The 26445-nt window shown below is 33.2% G+C and overlaps 2 protein-coding genes across 2 annotated transcripts in view; both read right to left on the bottom strand.

Annotated features, from left to right (window-relative positions):
* The window catches only part of LOC118204706 (CYFIP-related Rac1 interactor B-like), a 167117-nt gene that overhangs the window by 79970 nt on the left and 60702 nt on the right, over nucleotides 1–26445 (bottom strand). The gene's annotated exons all lie outside the window — the stretch shown is intronic.
* On the bottom strand, nucleotides 12605–13150 carry LOC146999445 (uncharacterized protein F54H12.2-like). The gene has a single exon (XM_085827433.1). The coding sequence runs from the start codon at nucleotides 13148–13150 to the stop codon at nucleotides 12605–12607; it is 546 nt and encodes a 181-aa protein (XP_085683559.1).

Below are 26445 nucleotides of genomic sequence, written 5' to 3'. Positions count from 1 at the left end.
TTTACCGACGGGATTAAAAAATAGAAAAGCGTTGTTAAATATCAAATGTGGTGACGACAATTGTTTTTTATATTCTGTTGCCGCAAGTGTTTTTCCGAAATCCACTAGAAATCCTCAGAAGGCTTACTTGTATAAAAAGGATATATCACGTTTTAAATTAGGATCCCTCAAATTTCCCTTAGCGTTAGGCGATGTAAAAATGTTTGAAAACCTGAACGATGTATCCATAAACGTGTATGGATATGAGGAAAATGAAATATTACCTTTGCAATGAAGTGAAAAGCGAAATGCGACAAAAACAGTAGATTTGCTATATTTTCAAAAACATTTCTTTTGTATTCGAAATTTTAATCGTCTATTACACGCAAACGAAAAACGAGTAAATTTTTTTTGTAAAACTTGCTTAAGTGGGTTTCAGAGAAGGGAAACGTTAGAGTATCACAAAACTCTTTGCAATGAAAACAAACCGCAGAAAGTTAGCATTCCTAAAAACACACTTCTTAAATTTACAAATTTAATGAAAATGCATTATCATCCTTTTTGTGTCTTTACCGATTTTGAATGCCTCACGCGCAAGATTCAAACTGCGTTTCCTTCTCCGCAACAGAGTCATACTACCCCAATTGAACAGCATATTCCTATTAGTTATACCCTAATAGTTACTGACGTGGAAGACAAGATTATTTTTCATGAATATTTTTGCGGAGAGAATGTAATGGAACATTTTCTCACAACGTTGAGCGAAATCAAATCTAAAATTTTGCAAAAGATGAAAGAGTGTTTACCGATGCAGGAGACGTCGGAAAAAAGTTACGATTCAAATATATGTCATATATGTTTGAATCCTTTCTTAGAAGGCGATGTTGGGGTCAGAGATCACTGCCACTGGAGTGATGGGCATGTGAGAGGTCTTGCACATCGCTCCTGTAATTTGAATTTTAAAGTGTCAAACTACATTCCGGTGGTAATTCATAATTTCAGGAATTATGATAGTCACCTGTTACTAAAACACATGCCGAAAATGTATGCAAATAAAGTTAACATTATTCCGGTGAATTTGGAAAAATTCACCATGTTTACACTAGATGAAATGAAATTTATTGATTCGTTTCAATTTTTAGATGCGTCTTTGGACACTTTGGTGTCGAATTTGAAAACGTCACAACACGAATTTAAATTGTTTAATGCATTTTTTGAGAAAAATCCCCAACGAGAATTGTTATTGCGGAAAGGCGTATTTCCTTACTCATATTTTGCGTCAACATCGGTGTTGGATGAAACTTCGTTTCCACCGCAGAGCGCGTTTAATAATGTATTACAAGGAGAAGCAGTTTCCGACGAAGATTATGTACATGCCACACACGTGTTTCTTTCGTTTGGATGTAACACTTTTGCCGATTACTTAGAGTTATATCAAAATACAGATGTTATTTTGCTAGCCGAAGTATTTTTATCTTTCAGACGCACCGCTCTAAAATATTACCAGTTGGATCCTGTACATTTTATAACGGCTGCCGAATTAACGTGGAATGCCGGACTGAAAGCGTCTAAAATTGAATTAGAGCTTCTAGGAGATGTGAATCAATACATTTGGTTTGAAAACCAAATGCGAGGAGGTATTTGTTTTCTGGGTAGACGTTATGCTCTTGCAAATAATCCTTATATCCCCGAGAGTTATAAACCCGATTTACCACACACCTATATCTTAGCCTTAGACGCAAATAATCTATACGGGTGTGTAATGAGCCAGCACCTGCCATTGGGAGGTTTTTACTGGTTAAAGGAAAATGAGATGGAGGCGTTTGATATTTTGTCTTGTGTTGAAGACGGTGATGTGAGGTATATTATCGAATCCGATCTGTTATATCCCTCCCATCTGCATGACCAACACAATGATTTACCGCTAGCACCGGAACTTTTTTAACTCACTTTTTGACATGCTATCGCCTTATGCCAAAGCCCTGAGCAAAAAATTTCAGTCAGAGACGACACTTCCATGCAAAAAATGATTACCCAAGTTTTTTGAAAAAAAAAAAAAAAACTACATCGCTCATTATTTAAATCTAAAGTTTTACGTAGAACAGGGTTTAATAATTAAGAAAATTCATAGAATTTTAGCTTTTAAACAACGAGCGTGGCTTAAAGAATACATTGCTTTCAATAATATGAAAAGACAAAATGCGTCTAGCGAATTTGAAAAATCTTTCTTTAAAAAGATGAATAACGCTTTCTATGGAAAAACCTGTCAAAATGTTAGGAAACGTATTCGCGTACAGGGCGTTTTTAGTGAGGAACAATGCCAAAAAAAATTAAACAGTCCTCTGCTGGAATATTTTGAAATAATTAATGAAAATTTTTCAGTTTTCAAAATGAAAAATCCAAATTTGTGTCTAGATAAACCGATTTATATAGGTTTCAGCGTTTCAGAATGAGCGAAGTTGCACATGTATAAATTATTCTATTCCCATTTTAAACACTTTTACAAAGAAAAATGCGAGTTGTTATACACAGATACAGATTCTTTGTATCTCTATATAACAACTGAAGATGTATATAGTGATTTAAAAACGAATTTTTTAAATATTTTGGATTGCAGTAATTTCGAACCCAATCATATAATGTTTAATGAAGAGAACCGTGGAAAACTGGGATTTCTAAAAAGTGAGACACTCACCCCCATATCGGAATTTGTGGGTTTGAAATGCAAAATGTACGCATTTCGTTTCGGTGATACTGTTAAAAAGACCGCGAAAGGAATCAAAAGGAGCGCGCTCAAAAACATTGGATTTGAAACGTATAAAAACGTTTTCGAAAATGCTTCCCTGATTAGGAATTCTCAATATTCAATCATTTCAAAAAAGCACGAACTGCAAACGATTTTTCAAAATAAAGCTAGCCTCTCGAGATATTATGACAAAAAATATTTGTTAGATGATGGAATTCAATCATTGTCTTATGGTCACTATAACACGCGTGAAGAAGACATGAATTAAAAAAAAAATGATGGAACTTTTTTGTAACATTTTATTGTAGAGTGTGACATTGTATTTTTGCAACTTATATTTTTTTATGCTAATGATCGCCAAAAAACAAAAATGTGTTTCCCTCCCATAGAATACCCAGAAGATATGGCTTTATTTTAACCAATTTCTTTGCAAGATATGTGTATTCAAACTATTTTATCTTCGATATTATGTATAGCTGAACTGTATAATGTAGAACTGCACTGTAAAAAAAAAGTTCGCTCTTTACAGGCAAAAGTTTTGTAAAGTTACAGAAATCAAAAAGTTACACAAGAATTTCCTGTAATGGTAACAGGTTGAAAGCAAACTGTGGCTGGTACAGCTAATTTGCCTGTAATTTTACAGATAATGTTTCAGTAGCCGCGCGGAAGAATCACGTGACTGACTGGAAATCAGCCAATCAGAAGAAAAGTGTTTGAAAGCTAGTTACAGAAAAAAAAAACATGGCTGAATGCATGTTGGTTGTATAGCGCAGGTAAGTAAGAAAATGTTTACAATTACTACTTGAAATATTTTTTGTTCATTTTATGCAGATTATTCTCATGCACTTTGCACTGTTATATGTAGTGAGTAAGTATTTAAACGTTTAAGCTTTGCGATTAATTAATATCAATGTTCATAATGTCTAATGAGTTGAAAGAGTGCAAAATATTTATTCCAAATGCAGATCTAATAGTAGTATTTTGTCATTGTGCATCCGATAAATTACGCCTTAAATTGCCCGTATTATTATTTAAAACTAATTATTCCAAAATTTAATCACTGTTTGTGGTATATAATTGAAATGGTAATGTGGTTGTTGAAAACAAAACTAATCATGTTAGCGTTCTTTTCCAATCGTCTGACCAAAGAACATTTGACATCTTTTTCCCGGCAGGCCTTGCGAGAAACGTTTATACTCGTATAAACATTTAGAATTCTGAATGTAATGTATATATTTTTGTTTACTAGGTTTAGTTTATTCTTTTTCTAGGATTACCTAATTAGTTATACCTGGTTTATAATTCAGTCTAATATGTTTATGTACGAGTGTGTTATGAAGTAAAATTACAAAAACGTGAACAACGCGGTCGAGAATCTCGTTTATTCCTTTAGTGTAATAATATTTTTTTCAGTGGTATTAATTTCTTACGAAAATATTATAATTCCAAAATGAAGTAATTATATTGATAAAAAATATGCCGTATCATACTTTTCGTAATGTTTTGTTTGTTTTACTAACTAGATGCAACTTAATTATTCCATATATTTTAATATACCAATATCAACAGGGGAAAAATGGAAATGACCTAAAATATTTTTCTAACAATTCGTTAAACTAATTATAAAACAAAACTAAAATTGTGTGCAATATTTCCAAAAATATCATTTCATTAATATTTTATGAATGACAACATATATTATATTATAAGTATGCAATGGTAGTTATATATACAAGTTTTTAAACATTTAATGTAGAATTTAAGTTGATTTTATTTTGCCCAGTTTTAATACAGTTTTGAAGTATGATAGTCTTGTTACTAGGATAGCATGAATCTGCTAATACAAGTTTAATACATTTCTTGACGAATGTTTCTCTTATTCATGTAATATAATATATAAATCATAAAATAAGTTTTCTTAAAAATAAATTATTATTGTTTATTGGAATTTAAAACAATTCTGTATCTGTATGTTCTATTAAAAATAAAATAATAATGAACTTTTAATGAAGCATTGATTTTAGCATCAACAATGTAAATATATATATCTATACACACATGAATAAATGGAAATGCAAGCTACGTTTCCTTACAAAACCGCCCATGAATATATACTTCCCTTTAGGCTGATAGCCTTTGCATGCTTTGCCATATTCTATCAATCCAAATGATGCAAATATGCAGAAAATTTTACTTTCCTTGAAAGTTAATACCGGAAATAAAATTCAATGCATTTGTAAACTACATTAGTTCTCTTATAGCTTGGCATTTAATTGCCCAATGATTTACTAGTCCAAACTAAGGCAGAATTCAGATATCGTTCAAATAAAAGAAAATTAATAAGGTCTTATATATGAAGATTTATTTTTTTAAATATTATTTTAAGTCAACCAAATTAATTTTAAATTTAAGTAAGTATTCATTCCTTTCAGTAGCATTATTTTTGATATCTTAAATTAAATAACTGAATGCAATATTTCTTGTTAATAAAAGAAAAGCAATGTTATGAAAGACTAGCGAAGTGGATTTGCAAGTTCTAATTACGAAAAGGTCCCATGCTTTAAGGAGTCATTCTTAAAAATACTTAATTAAAAAAAAATATTTTATGTAAAACTTCCAAACTTCACACATGTGGAATATTAATTCTATATATTTTATCTCATTCTTATTTTATTAATTAATTTCATAGCATTTCGTGTGACACTAGTAGTAATTATTAATTAAATTTTATGCAGTTTCTGATCTATGTTTTGATTTTGTTATTAATTACGTTAGTTTACATAAGATTTAAAATTATGTAAGGTACAAAAACCTTCTGCATCTATTAATATACGCTGAAGTGAATGAAATTATGCCAGTGAAATTTTTTAAAATCAAAAACAAATTTCTGTGGAAAATTAAAGTTATAAATTCTAAATGCAAACAAAGGAGTGAATTTGAAAGTTATCAAATAAGCCAAAGTGTTGGTCATTTTTTCAGTTTTGCAGAAGAAGTTTTATACTTTGCAGAATGGGAATGTGATGTTTGGTTTTGTTAGTATTAATTTTTACAACTGAATTATTGCAACTTATATTGCAACACGTAATTTAGCTTAAAATTTATTTGAACTTAATTTTCTAATTTATTTTGATCATGTATATTTCATGTGTCATAAGTCTTTGAAATGAACTTAATTCTCATCCTATTTATTTACACAATTTTTTTAAAGAAGAAAAAGTCACATTTGTTTTGCTTAGTTGCACACGAAGATACATGTCTATATATATAGAGAGAAAGAGGAGTTATGTTTACTTGCAGAATTTTTTCCTCTTATATTATAGTATGAAAATCAAGGGCGAAATTAAGCAATCAATTTAATTTTGAAGGATGTGATTACAATAAGATCATAACCAATCAAAAATATTCATGAATGAACTACTGGTAACTATCATAGTATTATTATTTAAAAGAAACCTACATTCCAATAAGAACGCTTAGTAACATAACCATTTAAGTTATCTGATAAAAGTAATTTTCATTCCTACTTCAATATACCTTGAATTTCACTCTTAGTATTGCCTACTGCTACTCCCTAGACCTCAAAGCATTTAATGCATCTGGAACTGCAATTTGTGTCTTCTTCTACAGCATGCAAGTTATCACCGTTTAGTTTGTACTGCCACAAGCAATGATCTTCAGAATTACCGTATTGCGTTGCATATTCCACCCCACCCAGCTTTAGAACCAGATTCTGAAAAGTAAAAAAATATTTACATAATTTTCCCCCTTTTAATGCATTCAGAAAATGAATATCCCAAGATTTTAAAATGGATTTATCAACATAATGATTGTTTTCCTAATACTAACAAAGGCAAACTATTGCACACTTAAGGCCCCGTTGAATCTTTCTCTTCTAACTATTGAATATTATGTCAGCCTAATACAAACAATGATCTATGATAGTGAAAGCAAATACCAACTGCCATTCACTGTGCAATTTTGCCATATCAGCTGAATGTTCACCCTAGCAAGCATCGGACCACAACCTTCTCTAATTATTTATGTATGATCTGAGGCCTAAGGATTTGCAAGAACAACAATGAGAATGACAGAAGTTCAAATTATAAAGAAGAAATGAGATAATTTATTAGATGTTGCAATTATCTGTATTGTTATTGAAATAGAGGTTTCTTTTAAATAAATAATATTGTGATAGTAGTAGTTTATCCATGATTACTTTTCATTTGTTATATTCCTACTGTGACTGTGCCCTTTGGAAATTAAATTATTCGTTTAATTTTTCCCTCTTAATTTTTGGAAGATAAAATTAGTAAAAATAAGTGGGAATATGGCATCAAGAGCATTAGATATCCCCATTTTCTTGAAGCTGCTCACTATTATTGTTTCATCAATGATAGGCCATGCGCCCAAAATCCACTAGCAAATCAGTTAGTAAGATGAAAATGACCACTATGCGGACAAAACATTTAGGGTAACTTGTTTTGTGACCGCCTTAAGGAAGACAAACATTACCTAAATCATTAAAACATATTCAGAATCCTGTGCTAAAAGAAAGCTAGGGGGAAAATGTTGTCCGAGTTCCAGTGATTCCTTTGGACGAATATGTAATATTGTTTTAGAAATTTAAGGTAATAAATATAATATTTTTCGAATGCTAAAACAGTTCGAGAAATTTATTCAAGTTCTGAATATAAGTATACTGTATATTATATTTAATAACTATGGTGGCTTCATTTATGAAAATATTTGAATATTGGCTGTTTTTGTACAATGAACCTTCTCTAAGCTAGCTATACGTGATTCCTGAAAATTTTGATCTTTAAATGATAGTGGGCATCCTAGAGAAGTTATGTTTACTAATTAGTTATTTTATGAGGAATGCTGGTTAAATTTAAAAAGTGATTGACTGAGGTAGCTTGTAATGAGACGGTTCACTGTAATCCAATTTTTTAAAGAATTTAAGCTGTTCTTAATTAATTAAGATATTATAAAGAAATATGATTAAAAGTGTTATATAAGCACATGTTTAAAACATCTATTAAAATAATTTTTATAAGCTTTTTAAGAGCATGATTATGATTTTAAAAGAAATGTTTTTTTCTTTATTTAGGAGACATGGTTTACAAAGAAGGGGGAAAACCATTCATTTTTTCCAAGCAGTCGAAACGAATTTTTATGAAATGTTATATTGTGTTATTTTTTAATTAATTCTTTTTTAAGGTTTTATGTAAAGTTTATGAATTAAGTAATAAATTATTTTTACTTCTGTATTTTAATTAGCATATTATTTGCTTCATAATGTTTCACGATAAAATTATGAATTCAATAAACTTCATAATTAACATGCTGTAATATATATAGAGAGAGAGAGCATAAAGTTTGTTTTCTGTTGTCACATGTATATTTCACAATTTTGTATGCAAATCTCAAAATTTATAATAACTAAGAATACTTTTTAGTATCACTTTCTAAATGGTAACTATTAAGCTTAAAGTTTTATTACATATCACATTTGTAAAAAATTATAGGTAAAATTAAAATGCATTAAATTTTAAGTTAAACTGAAGTATTAATTTTTGAAACAAATTTGTTAAAGGCATAATTGTATTAAGCATGAAGAATTTTAATGGAAGCAAGGCTTTAAAAATTAAGGTCAGTTGGTGAAGTTTTATGCTTATTCAAAAAGCATGATATTAGGTTTTTAATGAAAGACTTCTATCTGTTAATTCAAAGGAAATTATTTGAAGGTAGGGTAAAAACGTTATGCAGTTGCCATCTATTACTTCAAACAATAGCAGACTGTTGTCAAACACCGAGTGCAGATAAGAATAAAAAGGTTAGTTGGACGTTGTAATTCAAGCTTATGAACAAAATTTTGAATTCCTTGTAGTAACAAAATAAAGTGCATTGCTATGTTGAATTCTTTAATTTACTGAAAATGTCATTTTTTAGAAGGAGAGAATATAATATTTTTGAAACATAAAGAACAGCTGTTCTGAGTTCTTCATAGAAATATTTCACAAAATGTCTTTTATTGTAATAATATGATCATATCAACATGCAACACGTTTACTCATATAAGTTAAATCTAAAGGAACATGTGTCTATTTTAACTAAAATTACTAAAAAGAAAGTTCTAGAACATATGTTAATAATTGACACTAAAACATGCAAATAAAGCATACTGTTTTTTTTTTTCAGCTATTTTACAGGCCAAATATAAATTCCAGATGACTTTCCATTATTTTATGTAAAGGATATACATGTAATTTAATGTAAGGAGTAGCATATCAATTTGAACTTAATTATCAAATTAAGCTCAAATCGATTATTAATCAAAATGATATATATACCTACAGATATCATTGCTTTATATGCATTTCAATGTATTTTATTATAATAAGCATTATTTTAGACCAAAAATCTATTACTTTTATAGACATATCCTTTAGTATTTCATCTATGAAAAATATATTCTACACACATATAATTACTTAATGAGATATTAGAAGGAAATAATCTGAAACCTTTACAGATACAACCATTGGAATTTTACGTAAGAAAAGTATCTTCTACTCACATAATAACGTGCTGTAATAATACAAGCAAATAACCTGTAACGGTTACAGATATATCTGTTGAGATCTTACATGAGAAAAACATGTTATTTTTACATAATTATTTGATGTAATATTACACGCAAATAATCTGTAACCATTACAGATATATCGTTTGGGATTTTACATAAGAAAAATATGTTCTACTTACATAACTATATGCTGTGATATTACAAGAAAAAGATCTGTAACCATTACAGGCAAAACTCTTTTAAAGTTACAAAGAAAACACCTGTTGCTGTTACTCAAATAACCCATGGCATCCCAGTTTCCATGAGTTTTCTTAGTAACCTTACAGATTTTTTTTTACAGTGTGAATATTCCTCGTATGATTTTAAGAGATATAATAGAGAAAGGTCGATTCTGGATTGATTTTGAAAGTAGTTTCTCCTTAGAGAACAGAGATGTATTTTGGGATGAAAGTTTAACTCTCTATGAAAGAATTCGATTTAATAAGTGGTTTTCTAAACAATTTATTGCCTGGTTTTTCTTTGATGATGATGTTATATTTCTTTTATACCTAAAGATTGCACATATCACATTTGTAAAACATGTAATTGTTCAAAATAATGAGTCTAATATTTATTTGAAAAGCTGCAACAAATGTTTAGAATTGTGGTTACGATGTCAAACAGACACTATCAGAACGAAATGTAAAATTTTCAGAAAATTCAATCATTTCTTATGTTATAATGAAAGGGATACCCTTTCTTATATGCGAAATGAAGATAACTGGTGTGAGATATGTAAGCAAAGTCCTCTGTATTTCATTTGCGACGAGAATTCATGTTGCATTTCTTTTGGAAACTTGATACAGGAATGTCCCTGAATTAACCATGATCACTGTTATAATAATTGCTATGGAGGTTATGTAGAAAACTTTTTCTTTTAACTGTCGAATATGAACAAAAATACTGATACATTATGGCAATATTCTGATTAATCATTTTTATTTTATAAACACCCTGAAATTTTTGTTGATATGTAATGATTCCATTTATGTTTGTAACAATGTGAAATGTACTTTTTGTTTTATTTGATTACTTATTGTATTATCAATATAACATTTCACATGGTGTAATGAAGATAATGGGTTAGTTTCTATATAAATTTACAACGAAAAATCGTTTTGATTTCTTTAAATGTTCATTTTAATTTCTGATACTTATATGCGAAATGAAGATAATTGGTGTGAGATATGTAAGCAAAGTTCTCTGTATTTCATTTGCGACAGGAATTTATGTTGCATTTCTTTTGTAAACTTGATACACGAATGTCTCACGAATTAACCATGATGACTGTTATAATAATTGTTATGGAGGTTATGTAGAAAACTTTTCTTTTAACTGTCGAATATGAATAAAAATACTGACACATTAAGGCAATATTCTGATTTATCATTTTTATTTTATAAACACCCCCTCCATGTATGTTTCGACGAAAAAGAGGGGGGGAGGGAAAGAAATTTTTGTTGATATTTAATGATTCCATTTATGTTTGTAATAATGTGAAATGTACTTTTTGTTTCATTTGATTACTTATTGTATTATCAATATAACATCTCACATGGTATAATGAAAATAATGGGTTAGTTCCCATATTGGATTTACATCGAAAAATAGTTTTGATTTTTTTTAAATGTTCATTTTAATTTTTGATACCTTTATATATTTTACAACAGTAATATGTTTTTTGTTTCATTTGATTTTTTCATTGTATCATGCATACAAGAATGATTATTTTGTATTAAGCTTCTGTAATCCTTTAGAAAAAAAAATAAAAAAATGGACCTTATCCAAGAGGTCCGGTTTTAGTATCTTCTTGGAGGAATTTACATTTTATTAATTTCTTCAAGGCAGATGCTTTTACCGGAAAACAAAACAGTGGAATAGAAAAAGGCAGCTCATAAATAAGTGTAAAAATGTATTATTTATCTATATATCTGATATTTTTTTTTTTCAGAGACAAAAAAAAAATTGCATTTGAAAGAAAAAAAATCCTTTTTATTGATCAAATTGTTTGTGTTACACACAAGTGCGATGTAATTCTCGCACAATAGCATCATCATTCAGAATAACAAAGTAAGCAATTTTAATTACATAGCTTTCATCTCTTATACATTCACTTTCATATTCAGTTTTTTTCGAAGAAACACAATCCAACATGCTATTATATAATTTACTACATGCCGAAAAAAGAGCTATTTGTTCATTTTGAATGTATAAGTAGCAATATCCATATTGTTGTTGTGGTTGATGGTCAGCTTTATGAATATGCTTGACCACTTCGGCATTCTTCAAAATTTTCAGGTAATGACGATTTCCTTTCCCGCTAGTGTTTTCATCGTAAAGAGCATTACGAATGCAGTCGCTTAGGTTTTTAAAGAAAAAATGATTAATTTTTTCAACGTGTACTTCTTCAACAGGACTGTTTTCGGAGTTTCCAGTGTGCAAATAGCCGTAACGTTCCATCGTCGACTTCTGAAGCGTTAGTGATGTTTTGCAGGAATAACACGCATATTTATCAAAGACACACAATTTTGTTTCTTGGCATGAAAAGCATGACAACAGCGGCGACGTTTGAATTTTTTTTTTTTTAATTCCCTAATAAAAATTTCATTTTTTTTCTTATCTTTCGTGCAGAGGTCCTTCAAAGAGTACCCTCTTACCATACAAAATAAAAAATAAAGAGAAAATTTTCCGCAGGATGTACTGGTATCACCTTGAAAGCATATTTTATTATAAAATGTTTTGTTAGCGTTGGTCATTAAAAAGTTTAAAATATTTTTGTTAGATGGAGCAAGACCATAACTGTCGAAGTAATATGCCGTGCTGTTTTTCTTAAAATATATCGAAATCCAGTGGCTCCCAGGTAAAGTATGCAGATCCGAATTCACTATAAATGAGGAGTAATGTCTCTTTCGTAAGGGTATGAAATCGGAAGGATATACACCTCCAAATGTTTTTTTGATTCGACTGTCGCCACAGGCATATTGACACAGAGATCCATTACCGCCTTTGTTCGAAATGAATATTTCTGTATATGCTTTTAAACACTTCTTCGTACACTTGATGTTTCTTTGATGGGAAAATTTCAATAATTTTTTCGGCAAAAGTGAGAAAGAATGCAATGCGCAGGTTCGCTATTTTATTGGAAAACATCATATCGCCTATACTTCGAATTACCTCCTCGCCTGTACCCGCCTCCTTAGCTAGTTTGATAATTTCATTTCCGTATATTTGCAAAACTTCGTCCATGATTTTTAATAATCTGTCGTTACTCCGCGTGACTTGTCTATTTCAATTATGTTCCTGTATTCAGCATAGACTATCAGGGTAACTGTTTCTGGCAAGGCCGCTGCAAATTTGATATCAATGGCTATGTTTCCGCTCTTATTTATGCTTACGTGGCTTTCATTAGATGCCATATCTGGAGTCAAATCAACGACATATAATGTATACCCATCTTTGTATTCATCAAAGGAGATATTAATGTTGGGGCTTGAATGATATCGATTTAAATCTGTAAAGATGCTTAAATAACTTCGCCCATAAAATGTTTTTTCGAAATTGGGCTGATAGGGTTTGGAAGGTATCATCTGTCCCCCATTTAATATGCATAGGTAGTTTAGGTTATAGTGACGAAATTTAAAAGGATTTCTGTTGATGCTTCCATTATAGGCGGCATTAGATACAAAACCTAGAATGAGACGTGTGGGTAGCTGACCAATAAAAACGTTTGCTATAGTTGTCGATTGCAAACCGCTCGATATTGCAAAACTTTTTATGTCAATCCTACGAATGGGCATCTTAATAACTCCTTTTTCTAAAGCCTTTTCGTGTGCTATTAGGATGGAGGGAGCCACGCTGACTTTTCTCACGTATAGTTTTGCTAGCTGAATTCTAATTTTATAATTGTCGTTTGCCGACATCAAAGTGAAAACATCTTTATGCCTTTCCAGTTTAATGCGTACATTAACCCCGTTGACTAACAATTTCGGTTGAGTGGCCAAATCGAAGTGCAATGGTCCCACGAGGTCGAGGCTTTGGCTAAGCTTGCAACGAATTGCACGCGTTGTATAACCTTCGTTTTCGTCTCCCACAACATCATGCTTAGATGCAGTATCTTTTGCAAGCCAGCACTCAGTAGATTATCTTGACCTGATTTGGAATAGAACAACAAACTTTCCAAAAGGACTCTATAAGAATAATTCACTTGTGACGAAACCTGTTTATCATTTAAAAATATTGAACAGTCGGAAAACAATGTGTTTAAAATATAATTAACAGGTGCCACCCCGTCGGCGTCGGTGAGATTGGTATCGTTTTTTTAAGTCGTGTGTGTAGTATCGTATGCGCCAAATCCAAATAGTGTTCACCATTACCGCTAATGTAAAATTCTATGGGCGTCTTATCAGACAATGAAGATACGGGGTGGATTTCCACGAAGGAAGAGGAATCGATGCCCAGTTGTACGGCGACACCATTAAAGAGATCCAATTCGCTCTTAAGGCATATAACCCCCTGAGTTTCCATTACTATTAATCTTTATGTAAAAATATCTGCTTTTGTCTTACAACGCTTGCTCTTTGATTGACGATTTTTCCTCTTGCGCTTTCTTTTTATACCTTCTCCCCTCTGTAATTTTTCAAAAATATCACTTTTTATTTTATTAGAGGTCTCACGTAACCTGCTCCGAGCAGAGTCCTTAAATGACGATCCCGCTGCAACATCTGACAAGACGTTTTTTCCTGTTTGCCCAAATAACGACCGGCTCTAAGTGCCAACGGCGTAATGTATCGGCGGAAATCTCCAAAAAACCCATAACCTCGTTGGTGAGGTATACCTTGAAAGTAAACACCACCGCCGCCACCAACTTGAGCACAATAATAGGATTCGCACACTTTCTGATTTAAGTGCATTTCTCTAAGGATGTTTTAAGAAAGTGAGAGGAAAGCTTGAAAAATCTTCAATTTATATAGTTTTCTTACGGCGAAAAGACAGGACTACAAATGTTTTTCCTCCCGTAAAGGTAATTTTTTTCCCGCTACTCGTTCTCAGTTCTATTTCTGTCGTTTCCACATAGTGCTTTCGCAAAGGAAAATATATAGTTTTTTCATAATGCTTCACAATTTGATCATTTTTTTCATTCACGCAGGGAATAACCCTTAGCAGCGGAACATGCACATCTCCAACGTGATGTGATTCGATTAAATCGCTGTACACAAAAATTTCTGTAATGCCCCCGTCCAGTTCTAAAGGATAGTCGCTTATATATTTTCCGCTCTTGAAATGGGTGTTGACGAATCCCAGCATGTCTGCCAGCCCTTTCCCAAATGCCAGCTCCGATTCTGGAGGAACTTCTAAAAACACTTTTGAATTCGCTAATTGTCTTAAATGTACGTGTTGAAATTCGCGAAATAAAGTTTCCGGTGATTTATATATGCCTGCGCTGACATGCAAATGTAAAGTTTCTTTTTCAGTCATAGTTACTTCGGGATATCCTTTAATTATAAGTTCCACAGCTTTCCCCTCCTCCACAGTTAGGGGCAAAAGCACAGGAAACTTTCGCGTTTGCGAAATTATAAGGTTTTCGCGGACGCCGAGTATCCTTAAAAGGGAGGATGCTCTTTCTTGAGTAATATGCAGCTCCGTGTTTTCTGACACCTTTATTTCTAGTTGGGACTTCGTCTGATCGTAGGTGAAAGTGACAAAATTTTCCAATTTAAGATCTTGGATATTTTTTGCTACGTCGCCAAAGAGACCCCTAGATACATCTGCTTTTATTAAGGTTAACGGAATCAAATGCAGTTTCGTGCTAGAAGGGCTCCTATTTATGATTGAAAATAACTGATCTTTATTTTCAGCTACTGATCTGAATCTCATCACTTGAGATTTTTTAATAATAGTATCTTCATCTGGTAAGTAAAACATCTGTAACATTTTAGGAGCTTTTCTTTTAGAAATGTGTACTTTGAAACCATTTGCAAGAACCCAGCGAATACTTCTCCCTTCATGTTCTAGAACGAATTTCACAGCGTCCTCTCTACCGAGAATGGTACTAATTTTATCATTCAGTTTTGATAAAAATTTCTCTAGAGAAACATCTGCGTTTACCGAAACTAAAACGCCATAATTAAATGATAAAGTATGGCGTGAAAATTTAATAGGAATGCTTTTCTCCACATTCCTAGTTATTACATAGTCATTATTATACTCTCCCACATTATACCAATTTCGTGGAATAAAAATTTCAGTTAGACCTACTTCCCAAGAATCGTTCAATAACACAGGAGAGGCGAGTTTTGTTCGATAAGATGATTGATTGTTTTGAGGGAAATACTGCATGCTCGCATTGCTGGGTAGAGTAACGTAGAATTCGTCTGTCATTTCATCCATGACGCTTTCACCCACGAATTAAACCGTCGATCAAAGCCTTTCCACTTGACGAAATATTCTTTCTTAGCACCGACACCTCTCGTTTGCAGAATTTTTTCCACTCTCCAGAAATCGTGAGAACTCTTTAATACTTTTTGTAACTCTTGTTCGTAAAACCTTCCTTTCAGAACTGTTCCTTTTAAATCTTTAAGCAGATATGTCGGAGGACTCGAAGGATATCTCTTATATATGACAAAAACCTCATCCGTCCAACTGGGCAAATAACCTTTGCGAAATGCTCGCCTTGTTTTAGAAATCCTCACCTGGTCATTTACCTCAAATTTGTATCTCGGTTTTATGCTATAGCCATACAGTTTTTCAAAAATTTCACTTTCTAGTTCCGGCTTCACGTCGGCAGGTGCATAACCAGTACTACGATGAATACTCAAATTATAGCTTTTCAAAACCGATTTCAAGACATGCACATACCTGTAGGAATTGGTGTAAGTAAATATTCGATAGAGTTTAGATTTTAGCGTTCGATTAAATCGCTCTACAACACTCGCCTTGTATTCGCTGTTAGAGGCATAATGATGTATTCCATGTCTTCTAAAATAGTCACGAACTTTTTTATTAAAAAATTCTTTTCCCTCATCTGTTTGTAAATTCACCACAAAATTTGTCTCCTTAAATAGCTTCTTAAATCCTTCGAGTACAGAATCTGAACTCTTCGATTTTAAAGGAATGGCATACCCGCGTTTAGAAAACACATCAATTGCTGTTAATAAATATTTTACACCATCGTTATATTTAGAGAGCTTAGACAAATCAATCAAATCGCATTGCATTAATTCTCCAATGCCGAAAGACAACACCTTCCGTCGTTTGAAATTAACCAGTTCACTGTTTGCCCCGAGAGAGATACGTTCACAAGAAAGGCATCGTCATCCGTTAGCGTCGGCAGACTCTCGTCGGGGTGAAATTTGGGCTGAACCGTAACCCCCGAGACACATACGACGCAGCGACCTTTTTCCAACCCCCACAGAGTGAATCGAAAATCAAAAGGGATGATTGGTGCGTTACTTATCTTCTCAGCGGTGTCGCATTAGGAAAACAGCGGGGCTGTTTCAGAAAAGTAAAGGATGGGGACACTTTCTTGGAATAGCTACCCCCTCAACATATCTTATGAGATCCACAACAGCTTTCTCCCTTTCTATTAACGAACAAAGGGATTTAAATGCTATCTTTTCAATTCTTACCGATTCAATTCTTCTCTTTTGTTACAGGCCATCAAGAAAATAATAAAACAAAATTCAAGGACATTCAAATACTAGCTAATGCCCTTATTTTTACTTTATATAAAGCTTTTTCTTGACAATGAAAAATTTCATTTACATTGTAATAGATTGCAATAGATTTGGGTTGGGTGCAGGAAGTGGAAGTGGGGTTGGGTGCAAAGGGCAAAATATCTGCTCTAAGTACTACACCAGTCCTTGTGTTTTATGTTGCCCCTTAGGGGGTCGTTATTCACCATCCTTCAGGATCAGATTGACAGGTACGCTGTTCAATCTGATTTGAACAGAAGTTCTAAATAGTCTTTCACAGGTGGTGAAAGGGGGAAATACTCTGAGCCCAGTTTTAGACACAAAAAGTTTACGTTTGAATGCGAAAAATGGCATGAAATGTTTGCGATTTTCCTAACGGCGAACTGGTTAAAGCGAACTGGTTTATGTAACGTATAAGCATCCTGTTTCATTAACCATCGACGCGTCGTTTTCAACGGAAGTTGTGCGGCACGAGCCAATCTTACCACTCCGCCATACGAAGCGGGGTTTTCTACATCGTAATAGATATTTTCTAAAATTGCGTCGGCATTGTTTAAAGCTCCTCCCATTCCTCTTTATAAGGTGCTTGACTTTGGGATCTCCCTCTTCTTTCCTGCTGTACTTTATATCTCTGCTGTTTTCTTTTTGTTTGATGATCGAAGTCTTTCACATTTGATGGGGGCCATCGAAAGACATTTTCCTCGCCGCTCGAGGATTTATTTTCCGTGAGGGGGTAGTGCGATGAGGTATCTCTCATGCGAGACAACACATTCTGATTCCCTATCCATGAGCGCGGTATATTAATTTCTTCGATAGCCTTTAGAAATACATCGAAATGCCTTGGCTCTTGAGCATTTTTTATATTTCTCATTAGGTAATTAAAGAAATCCACCATACTGGATCCCTGAATCGTTTTACCATCAAGAATCATTTCTCCGCAATCGTTCCATGAATAAAGCCTCGATTTTAATTTTTCGGTGACCAGAGGCACCAATCTAGAAAATTTCTGGGGTGTTGATAGAATAATATCCCTAATAACAGGATCTTCCACTTGCTGGAATCCCTTCTCTTCTTTAGTTTCTTTCGCTTCATTCGCAAGGCTCACACGTATAGGTTCTGGTGGTGCGTGCACTGTTCTGTGATACCGCGTGATTAGTTGCCCCAACAACTTTGCTTTCATGTCGTCGGGTAATTTTGCTCTTTCTAATAACGTGTCTATGTCATCTTCCAATCTCAATTCTGGCTTCTGAAGATGATAAGACGATACCAATTCTTCGGGTATGAGAGCCACTCTTCTGGCCATTGTAGCCCAAAATTGGGATTAAGAATTTTTTTTTTTACAGTCGTTTGCTGATAACTGGTCCTAAAATACCACCCAAGGCAGATATTATTGCCGGAGCAATCAATGGTAAAAAGCCTCCCGATTGGTTGACTAATTTTTTTTTTCTTTTGTATGCTTTCGTGTTTTTTAGATAGCAACCTTAAGAGATTCTTATATTTTTTCAGCTTACGTACATTAACGGGGATATTTCCATTCAAAATATTTAAACAAACTTCGCAGAGAGATAAAATTTGATTCTTATTTGCAGTCTGTAACAAAGCACGTTTCTGCGATGGGTGGGAATGAGCTAATATTCGCAAGAAATGATACTGCTTTTTCAAATTCTTCTTCGTCATTTCGGACGAAATAACCACAGTATTCCGTCTTTATCTGGAAACGGATTTTCGCGCATCCGATACTCCTCCGATGTTTGAGGGTGTAAGTCAATAACTAAATAACCAAAGGGTTTCGTAGTTGCTTTTATATAAGCATCCGTCAAAAAAATGCCAGTTCCGAGGATATAACTGTCGTCCTAAGCAACTAACTTGGGAGACATCTCTTGCATTTTTAAACAAAATGATATAATGCGCATTAAGACTAATGTCGCGCATAACCTTTAAACGAGGGAATAAGTTTTGTAATATCACTATAACGCTGACTTCACAATGGTGTGAGGCGGCAGTAAAAAGATCGGCAATTTTCTCATTTAGTCGATGCATCAGGTCATCGACCACTATCAAATCCCCTTTTCCGTATCTATCCGGAAGACCTTGAATGAATTTAATGTCTGGTTCTTCCCAAAATCAAGGTGCGGAATACGAATAACACCATTTTACTTTTCCGATAGGGGCTTCATATATTCGATTTCGTATCATTTCGCGTACCAACGAAGTTTTACCTGATTGACTCGGGCCAATAACCAAACAGGAACTTGGATGTTTGAATTTTAACATCGCTGATAAATTCCTTTTTTTTTTTTTTTTTTTTTTTTTTTTTTCTTTTAACAAAAATATATTTACATTCATCCAACCGTTTCCGATATCCGAGGACTTAAATGTCTATACATTTTGTCTGCAAAAACTGCATAGTTTCATAAATTCCCCCCTCATCATTTGTACGCCAATTATATCGGCTTTTAACATATCGATATCTTTCCAAAAATAACGTATATCATAAACTGTTTTATTCTCTTTTACACATACATGCAAAAACAATTTTCGACCAATATAAACCGATTCCTTACAAGTAGAATTTCTTAAATCCACTTTCCCTTCACCCCATTCACAATTCCTCATTAATTCTCCGAAAAATATTCCTACGACAACTATTGTTATTGCCAACAATAAAACGAAATTTATAATAAAAATACTCCATTTTGTTGCACTCATCTTGCATCTACTACTCTTAATTCTTCCTTTCAACTCCCTTTTTATACTAAATATTTCCAAAAAGAAAAAAAAAAAAGAAAAAAGAAAAACGAAAATGCACAAGCGAACTCAAGACGACGAACCCAATGAATGATCTGACGTTTTATGGGTTACTGCTGGTCGTCTCCGACCCCCGCCGTCCAAAGAAGGTTAAAAAAACTACCAAAAAGAAAAGAAGAAGATACTACTTTTAAGAAAATCGAAGGCGTTTTATGAATGGTGTTGGTGGTGGGCATGCACTCACAATGTCGCTGCTGTCCATCTCCAACCCCATCCAAAGAACGTTCAAAAAACTACAAAAAAGGAAAGAAGATACTATTTCTAACCAAGGAAAAATCGAATGCGTTTTATGAATGGTGTACGAGGGGGACAAGCATTCACAACGTCGCTGCTGTCCTTCACTTACACCATCCAAAATAAACGTTAAAAATACTACAAAAAAGCACTCACAGCTGGTGGCTATCAAACAAAAGAAACCTACCGAACGACAACAAACATGTTCCAAAAGTCAACAACCGAGAGGTCAGTCTCTAACTAAAGCAATCCCATTTTAGAAAAACATAGTATATGACAAACAGTCTCACCGCCTACTACTACATCCAAGTACTTTTGAAGGTCGACTGCACTTCCGGGGTGCAGGGATACTCAAATCCTAACTCACAGCATACTTTCGAGTTACAAAACTTTCTTGAATGATTGAATGACCATAGGATAAACACAAAGAACATTGTCTAGGTCGCAAAAATAATTTCACTGAGTACGATTTCCAACCCAAAGAAAGTTTCTGTTCCTTAAAAAATTCTCCCTGACACAACGAATTGATGGAGAAAACTCTATGTGAAGATCCCTTAGATCCTTTAACAGGAATATCAAATAAAGACTTAAAACATTCATTATTACAATTACAATCGCGTTTAAAAGCATCTATTATACTTTCATTCGTTACCGAAGAGCCAACACCATAAACAATTACACGTGATTTAATAAAACGTCTACGTCTCGGCTTAATAAATTTTCTAAGACTCTCTTTTTTCTCAATATCACACTCAAGTCTCTGCACCTCTTCACGACTACCCAATTTAAGTAAAAAATCACCATTTTCTCTCCTGATAGACTTTTTAATCTTGATTTTAAGATCTTCCGGTCTAATCATACTGCTAATTTCGTAGAAGGCATCAATGTTTTCATCAATTGGCTTTAAAATAATTTCCTCCAGACCATCAACTTTCGCAATCGGTTCCGTAACACGATCAGAGACAACATTATTTCTATTACAGCAAGATCTTTTCAGAATCATATCTTTAAGATCAGCAATTTCCTCTCTAACGTACTTAAGTTCTTGTCTGTTATTACGAAGAGCATCAGCCTCGACTAAATGAACCGCCTGAGCAGACGCAAGTAAAAGAATCCTGTCTAACTCGGTAGTAAGTCTATCAGGCAACGTAACCGCGATCTTCTAATTTTATCCACTATTCCATGTAACTCTCGCACAATAGTCGTAATATTATTGGCTCCATCTATAACAATTTCTGACACATCCTCTTCTCGAGGATGAGTACCAACAGAACTAAAAACAGATTCTGATTCATGCATCCTACAACGGTATCGATTCTTTAACATACAAACAAAATTCCTTCCAAAACAATTCACCAAATATACCAGAGTTATAATACTTACAAAATTATCCAAAATACATTAAAATATCAATACATGCGGTCTGTTTTCATACAAATACTTAATTACACATAATAAGAACACAAAATATTTACGATAAAATATCTTAAAATTCAATAAGAACAGTTAAAATAGATATTTACAAAAGTTCTGCACAATACCAGCAAAATATAATTAAAAGTCACCTCAAAAAACCTCAAAAATTTCTTTAAAATCAAATAGACACAATATCACAAAACAAGCCAGCCAAATAGTCTTAAAAACGCTTTAAATAATTTTTAAAGTTTTTCCCAAAATTTTATCTGAAAAATTGAACAATTTTTCCAACGGGCGGAAGATGAAAATTCTGGTGCACCAAAAAATTTCACACATCCTCCTTTCGGCGGGCACAAAGTCTCATAAAACCGGTGCACAACATGACTTAAGTCACTTTAACACTAAGATGTTCAACTATCAACAAATATCCGCCTCGTTAGGCCTAGCTACACTCAAAAAGTTCAAATAGCTAATAAAACATGCATCCAAACACTATGCTTTTAAATATACAGGTAACACAAGTTATAAAGAGTCAAAATCAATCATCAAAAGTAATTTGCACAATATATGTATAAAGATAGAGACCAAAAAGTATTTATCGTATGCAAATGAGGAAGCAATCCAACATCAAACTTTAAAATCTTCACATCTTGCAAAATAAAGCTTCAAATTCAAAAAGAATCACTAAAACACAAACCGGAACACATATAGATCAGAAATAAAGCACCTTCGTTCACTAATCTCGCAAATTAACTAAGATATAAGCGTTCTAATAGCGAGCTCACCAAACACCACACAACATGGATGCCAGCCACGAGCAACCAACCAGGTTCATGGATCCAGTGTCCGAAACTCTTTCCAGAAATTGCAGACGACACTTTGCGTTTCATTGAGCTCTGTCAATACCTTTTGAGTATTGTTAAATACACAAAATGTACAACATGTTCCACGTTCAGTTTTAGAACCATCTGTAAATAGAGCAATGTCATTGGCTACTGGAGCCGTATAGTATAAATTGACTGCAGATTTGAGTTTTAAAGAGGCTGGATGGCCAAGATTAGATGGAACCCGTAGTTCATAATCATTTACTAGGTGATGTTGGTTCCATAAATCCCCATTCAATCGTAATCGTAGGATCCGTCCTAAGAAAGAGTCTCTTTGAGCCTGCAGATCTAATGGAGGTATACCCGCCAAAATCCGCAGTGAGGCTGTCGAGGTTGTTCTATAACCTTTGGAAATAAGTAATAGCTGATGCTTCTGTATTGAATTCAGTAAGCCACTCATAGTTTTGTTCATATCAGAACCCCAAATGGAGACTCCGTACAAAAGAACTCTTTCAGTGATTGTTTTATACCACAGCCGCAAGATTTTTGGGGAAGTACCCCAATTAAGGCCCATAGTCTTTGTCATGCCATTCGTAAGAACGGCACATCTCTGTTTAAGATGTTTCACATGTGGAAACCAAGACAGCGTATTGCTGATAACAAAGCCTAAATATTTCAAGGTGTTTGCACATTTTATGGGCCTTCCATGGATTTTTATAGACGGATTTCGACGCATTTTTCTTTTCCTACCGATAAACAACATAGTAGTTTTTTCTTCGGAAATTCTTAATTTATGCATGTCTGCTCACTTTACAAACTTATTAATCGCTTGTTGAGCTCTTACTTCAATGTCCTTTACGCCTGAGATAATTAACAGAAAATCATCGGCATAAGCTTGTAGAGTTACTTGTTCAGTATTTTCAAACATACCAAAGGCCGTATTAGCGACTAAGTTCCACAGGGTTGGTCCTAAACAGGAACCCTGTGGACAGCCTCTTTGCAAATCCTTTATTAAAATTTCATTATCGAGGGTTAATTGAATTTTGCGTTGCTCCAAATAATTTCGAATTAAATTAAAAATTTCTACAGGGCAGTTTGCGCTATCCAATGCATCAATTATGTCAGGCCACCAGACCGTGTCAAATGCACCACGTATATCAATGGAGATGATTAACGTGTGCCTGTTACCATCCCTGTTGCCTTTAACACTTTACCGACCGATCGCCTATTAATCGGCTTTTTATCGCCAACGCCTACCGACCGATCGCCTATTAATAGACTTTTTTTCGGCAACGCCTACCGACCGATAGCCTATTAATCGGCTTTTTTTCGCCAATGCCTATCGACCGATAGCCTATTAATCGCTTTTTTCTCGGGGCTACCTAAAAATAGCCTATCAATCGGTAGCCATGGCGATAAACAATTGCCATTTGCTATATAATTTGCATTTTTATTATTAGTATTGAGGTACATTGCTCACTTGCGTTAACTCCCACATTCTCACACCGTTTTTTAAAAAAAATTACCTTGTAAACAGGTTGCCGTTCACGATGAGCGAAAAAAAATGGTACTAGAGAGTTTTATTTAGACGATTTATCAGATTGTCCTGACAGTTATTCAGAACATGAAGAATCTGCGGCTGAGCGGCCGGTCGGACGTGCGTATGCTGTTGAACCGCTAGCGGTCGGTAAAGTGTTAAGCAATTCTTCCTTAGAGCACAAAAAATAATATAAACCCCAAATTGCAATTCAGCTATGTTTCACAACTGAGTTAAAACCTGGGTTTCGAACCCGTATTTATATACTGTAGCTTAGGCTCTGGAAACTTCTGGAAGACTTGGATGTAAGGCTTCAATAAACCGTAAGCCGTTGTAAGGCTTTATCACACATCTTTGAAAAAGTCGGCAAGCTGGCTAGAAATCACATAATGTTGTTAATGTGGCGACAAAATTTTCGCTAAGACTACTCAGAACGAAACTGTCTATGTCTCGCGTTCTAGTTGAGCTATATTTGCAATTTAAACGGTATTATGCTCAAAATTGAGATCTACCATTTTTTATAACAAATAAACACTTATATGCAAACACAAGGCCACAAATTGGAGTAAACAGAAAATATACCTAAAATTCTTATTCCAAAAACAACAAATAAACGAAAGCCTACAAATAATGTAGAAAAACAAAAATACAATAAAAAATATTTAAATATTTTGTACGGTTTTATTTTATTTTTCTAATAGTTATTTTTATTTTGGAACAAGTATTTCCTATACATTCAAATTTCACACCTATGTTTCCCTACGAGGATGAGTTTTCAGGATGACAATCATGCAAATATGGTACAAAGAGTATTTAAGCTGAAGTCTGGGTTACTTCAGTAGGAGAACATGTTCTGCCTTTCGGCCATGTTGTTGCTATTAATTTAAGCTTGCTATTCTACGGCCGTACTTAATACCCACCTGTTAGTATACGCAGGTACTAAGTACGGTCCAACTCCTCGAATTGAATCTGTGCAGCTTTGGTTCATTAATTTATTTAGTATTACATTAGCTTTATTTTCTATTTTCAGTTAAAGCTCTAGTAGAGGCTTCTTGCACGCCCGAGATGGGCTATGTGTTAATACATTTTTAGTTGGAAGAAAGGGTAATTTAAGCCTTCACCGGTGTTGTTACACTAAAAGAACTCAACGAATCGTCGCTACATAGTTCTTCAGTATTCTAGCTGACAAGGAACTCTTTAACTAGGATATTACAATTTACAAATATATACAACAATATTTTACGAATGTAATAAAACCCGCTAACAGATTAAGTTTCGTATGTTTCAAATCAGCATTTAATTCTAGCGCAAAATTTCCAGGTGAATGGATTATCATACGTTGATGCAATTCCGCTTATAAGAATTAGGCCTAGTAAATAAACAAAATAGTCAAGCTATTTTCGACTGCCTTTTCTGAGAGCCTTATGACGCTAAGAAGTAAATCTAAGCAGAAAGCACTTTCGTTCATCGAATGCCTGGGAAGAGGGCAAATTTTCCAATGCTTTGAAGGGTTTTTTTTCTGATATTTGTCTCTTGACCTAAGAATTTTTAAACCTGGCATGTTAATTACCTAGTAATTTTCTATACTCAAATCCAAATTTCTTAGCAATATTATAATGCTCAGACGATAGCCCGATTCAGCACCAGTAAAAACGATGGAAGAAGTTTTTCAAATATGCAAATTTTGATAATGACTGAGAAGACTTTCACTTCCTATCTGATAATGAATGCGCGCACTATGAATGTAAAGTTCCCACCCAAGACAGAAAGACATCTGTTCAGAAAAAAGCTTTTTGTAAAATCAACCAATTCAGTTTTCACACCAATTTTTAAACGAGAAAATCAAGTAACGAATTTTTTAATGACATCAAAAGGGGGGCGGGAATTATGGAATACCATAAAAAAGGCCACGAAAATAATTTTATATAATTATTTCAATTTTGTTTCATAAGAATAAATTGAATTTAATTAAATAAATACAAATTTAATTAAATAATTCTTTGCGCCATTGCTGCAAGGAATGAAATTTAAATTTAAACAAATTTAAATTTAAATTTTAACAAACACGTATAAAATGACGAAACACGTATAAAACGAATTGAATGATTGGAGAGTTAGGTTTGGAGGCAACTTCCCCTTGATAAGTCTGTCTCCTGCCTGCTCAACAGTCATTCACTTATGCATTTTTAAAAAATTGTTTGAATTAATTTTAATTTGCTAAATTATTGAATTTATTTTCATGAATTGTTTTTGCACTTGATTTGCTTATACTTCTGAATTTAAATGATATTGTAGATTAGTTCGAGAATTAAATCTTTTATATGTTTGCACATTTTTTTAAATATTTTTTTTTAAAATTTTTTGGCTTTAAATTTAATTTTGGCTTTAATTTTGCTTTTTTACTTTTATACGTGTTTGTTAAAATTTAAATTTAAATTTGTTTAAATTATTTCAATTTTAATATACATTCGAATAAAATTAAATGACATCTACTTGACTTAATGAAACCTTAGCAAAGTCGCTATGGTTGCAGAACTATAATTATGATAATAATAGTTAATTATTAGTAGCAGTTACTTGAC

This window comes from Stegodyphus dumicola, chromosome 1 (genome assembly GCF_044657685.1).
Source record: "Stegodyphus dumicola isolate Sdum_Otavi_A_Nest chromosome 1, ASM4465768v1".
NCBI lineage: Eukaryota > Metazoa > Arthropoda > Arachnida > Araneae > Eresidae > Stegodyphus > Stegodyphus dumicola.
Note: the sequence above shows the minus strand (reverse complement) of the source record. Positions and strands in the feature narration are given on the sequence as shown.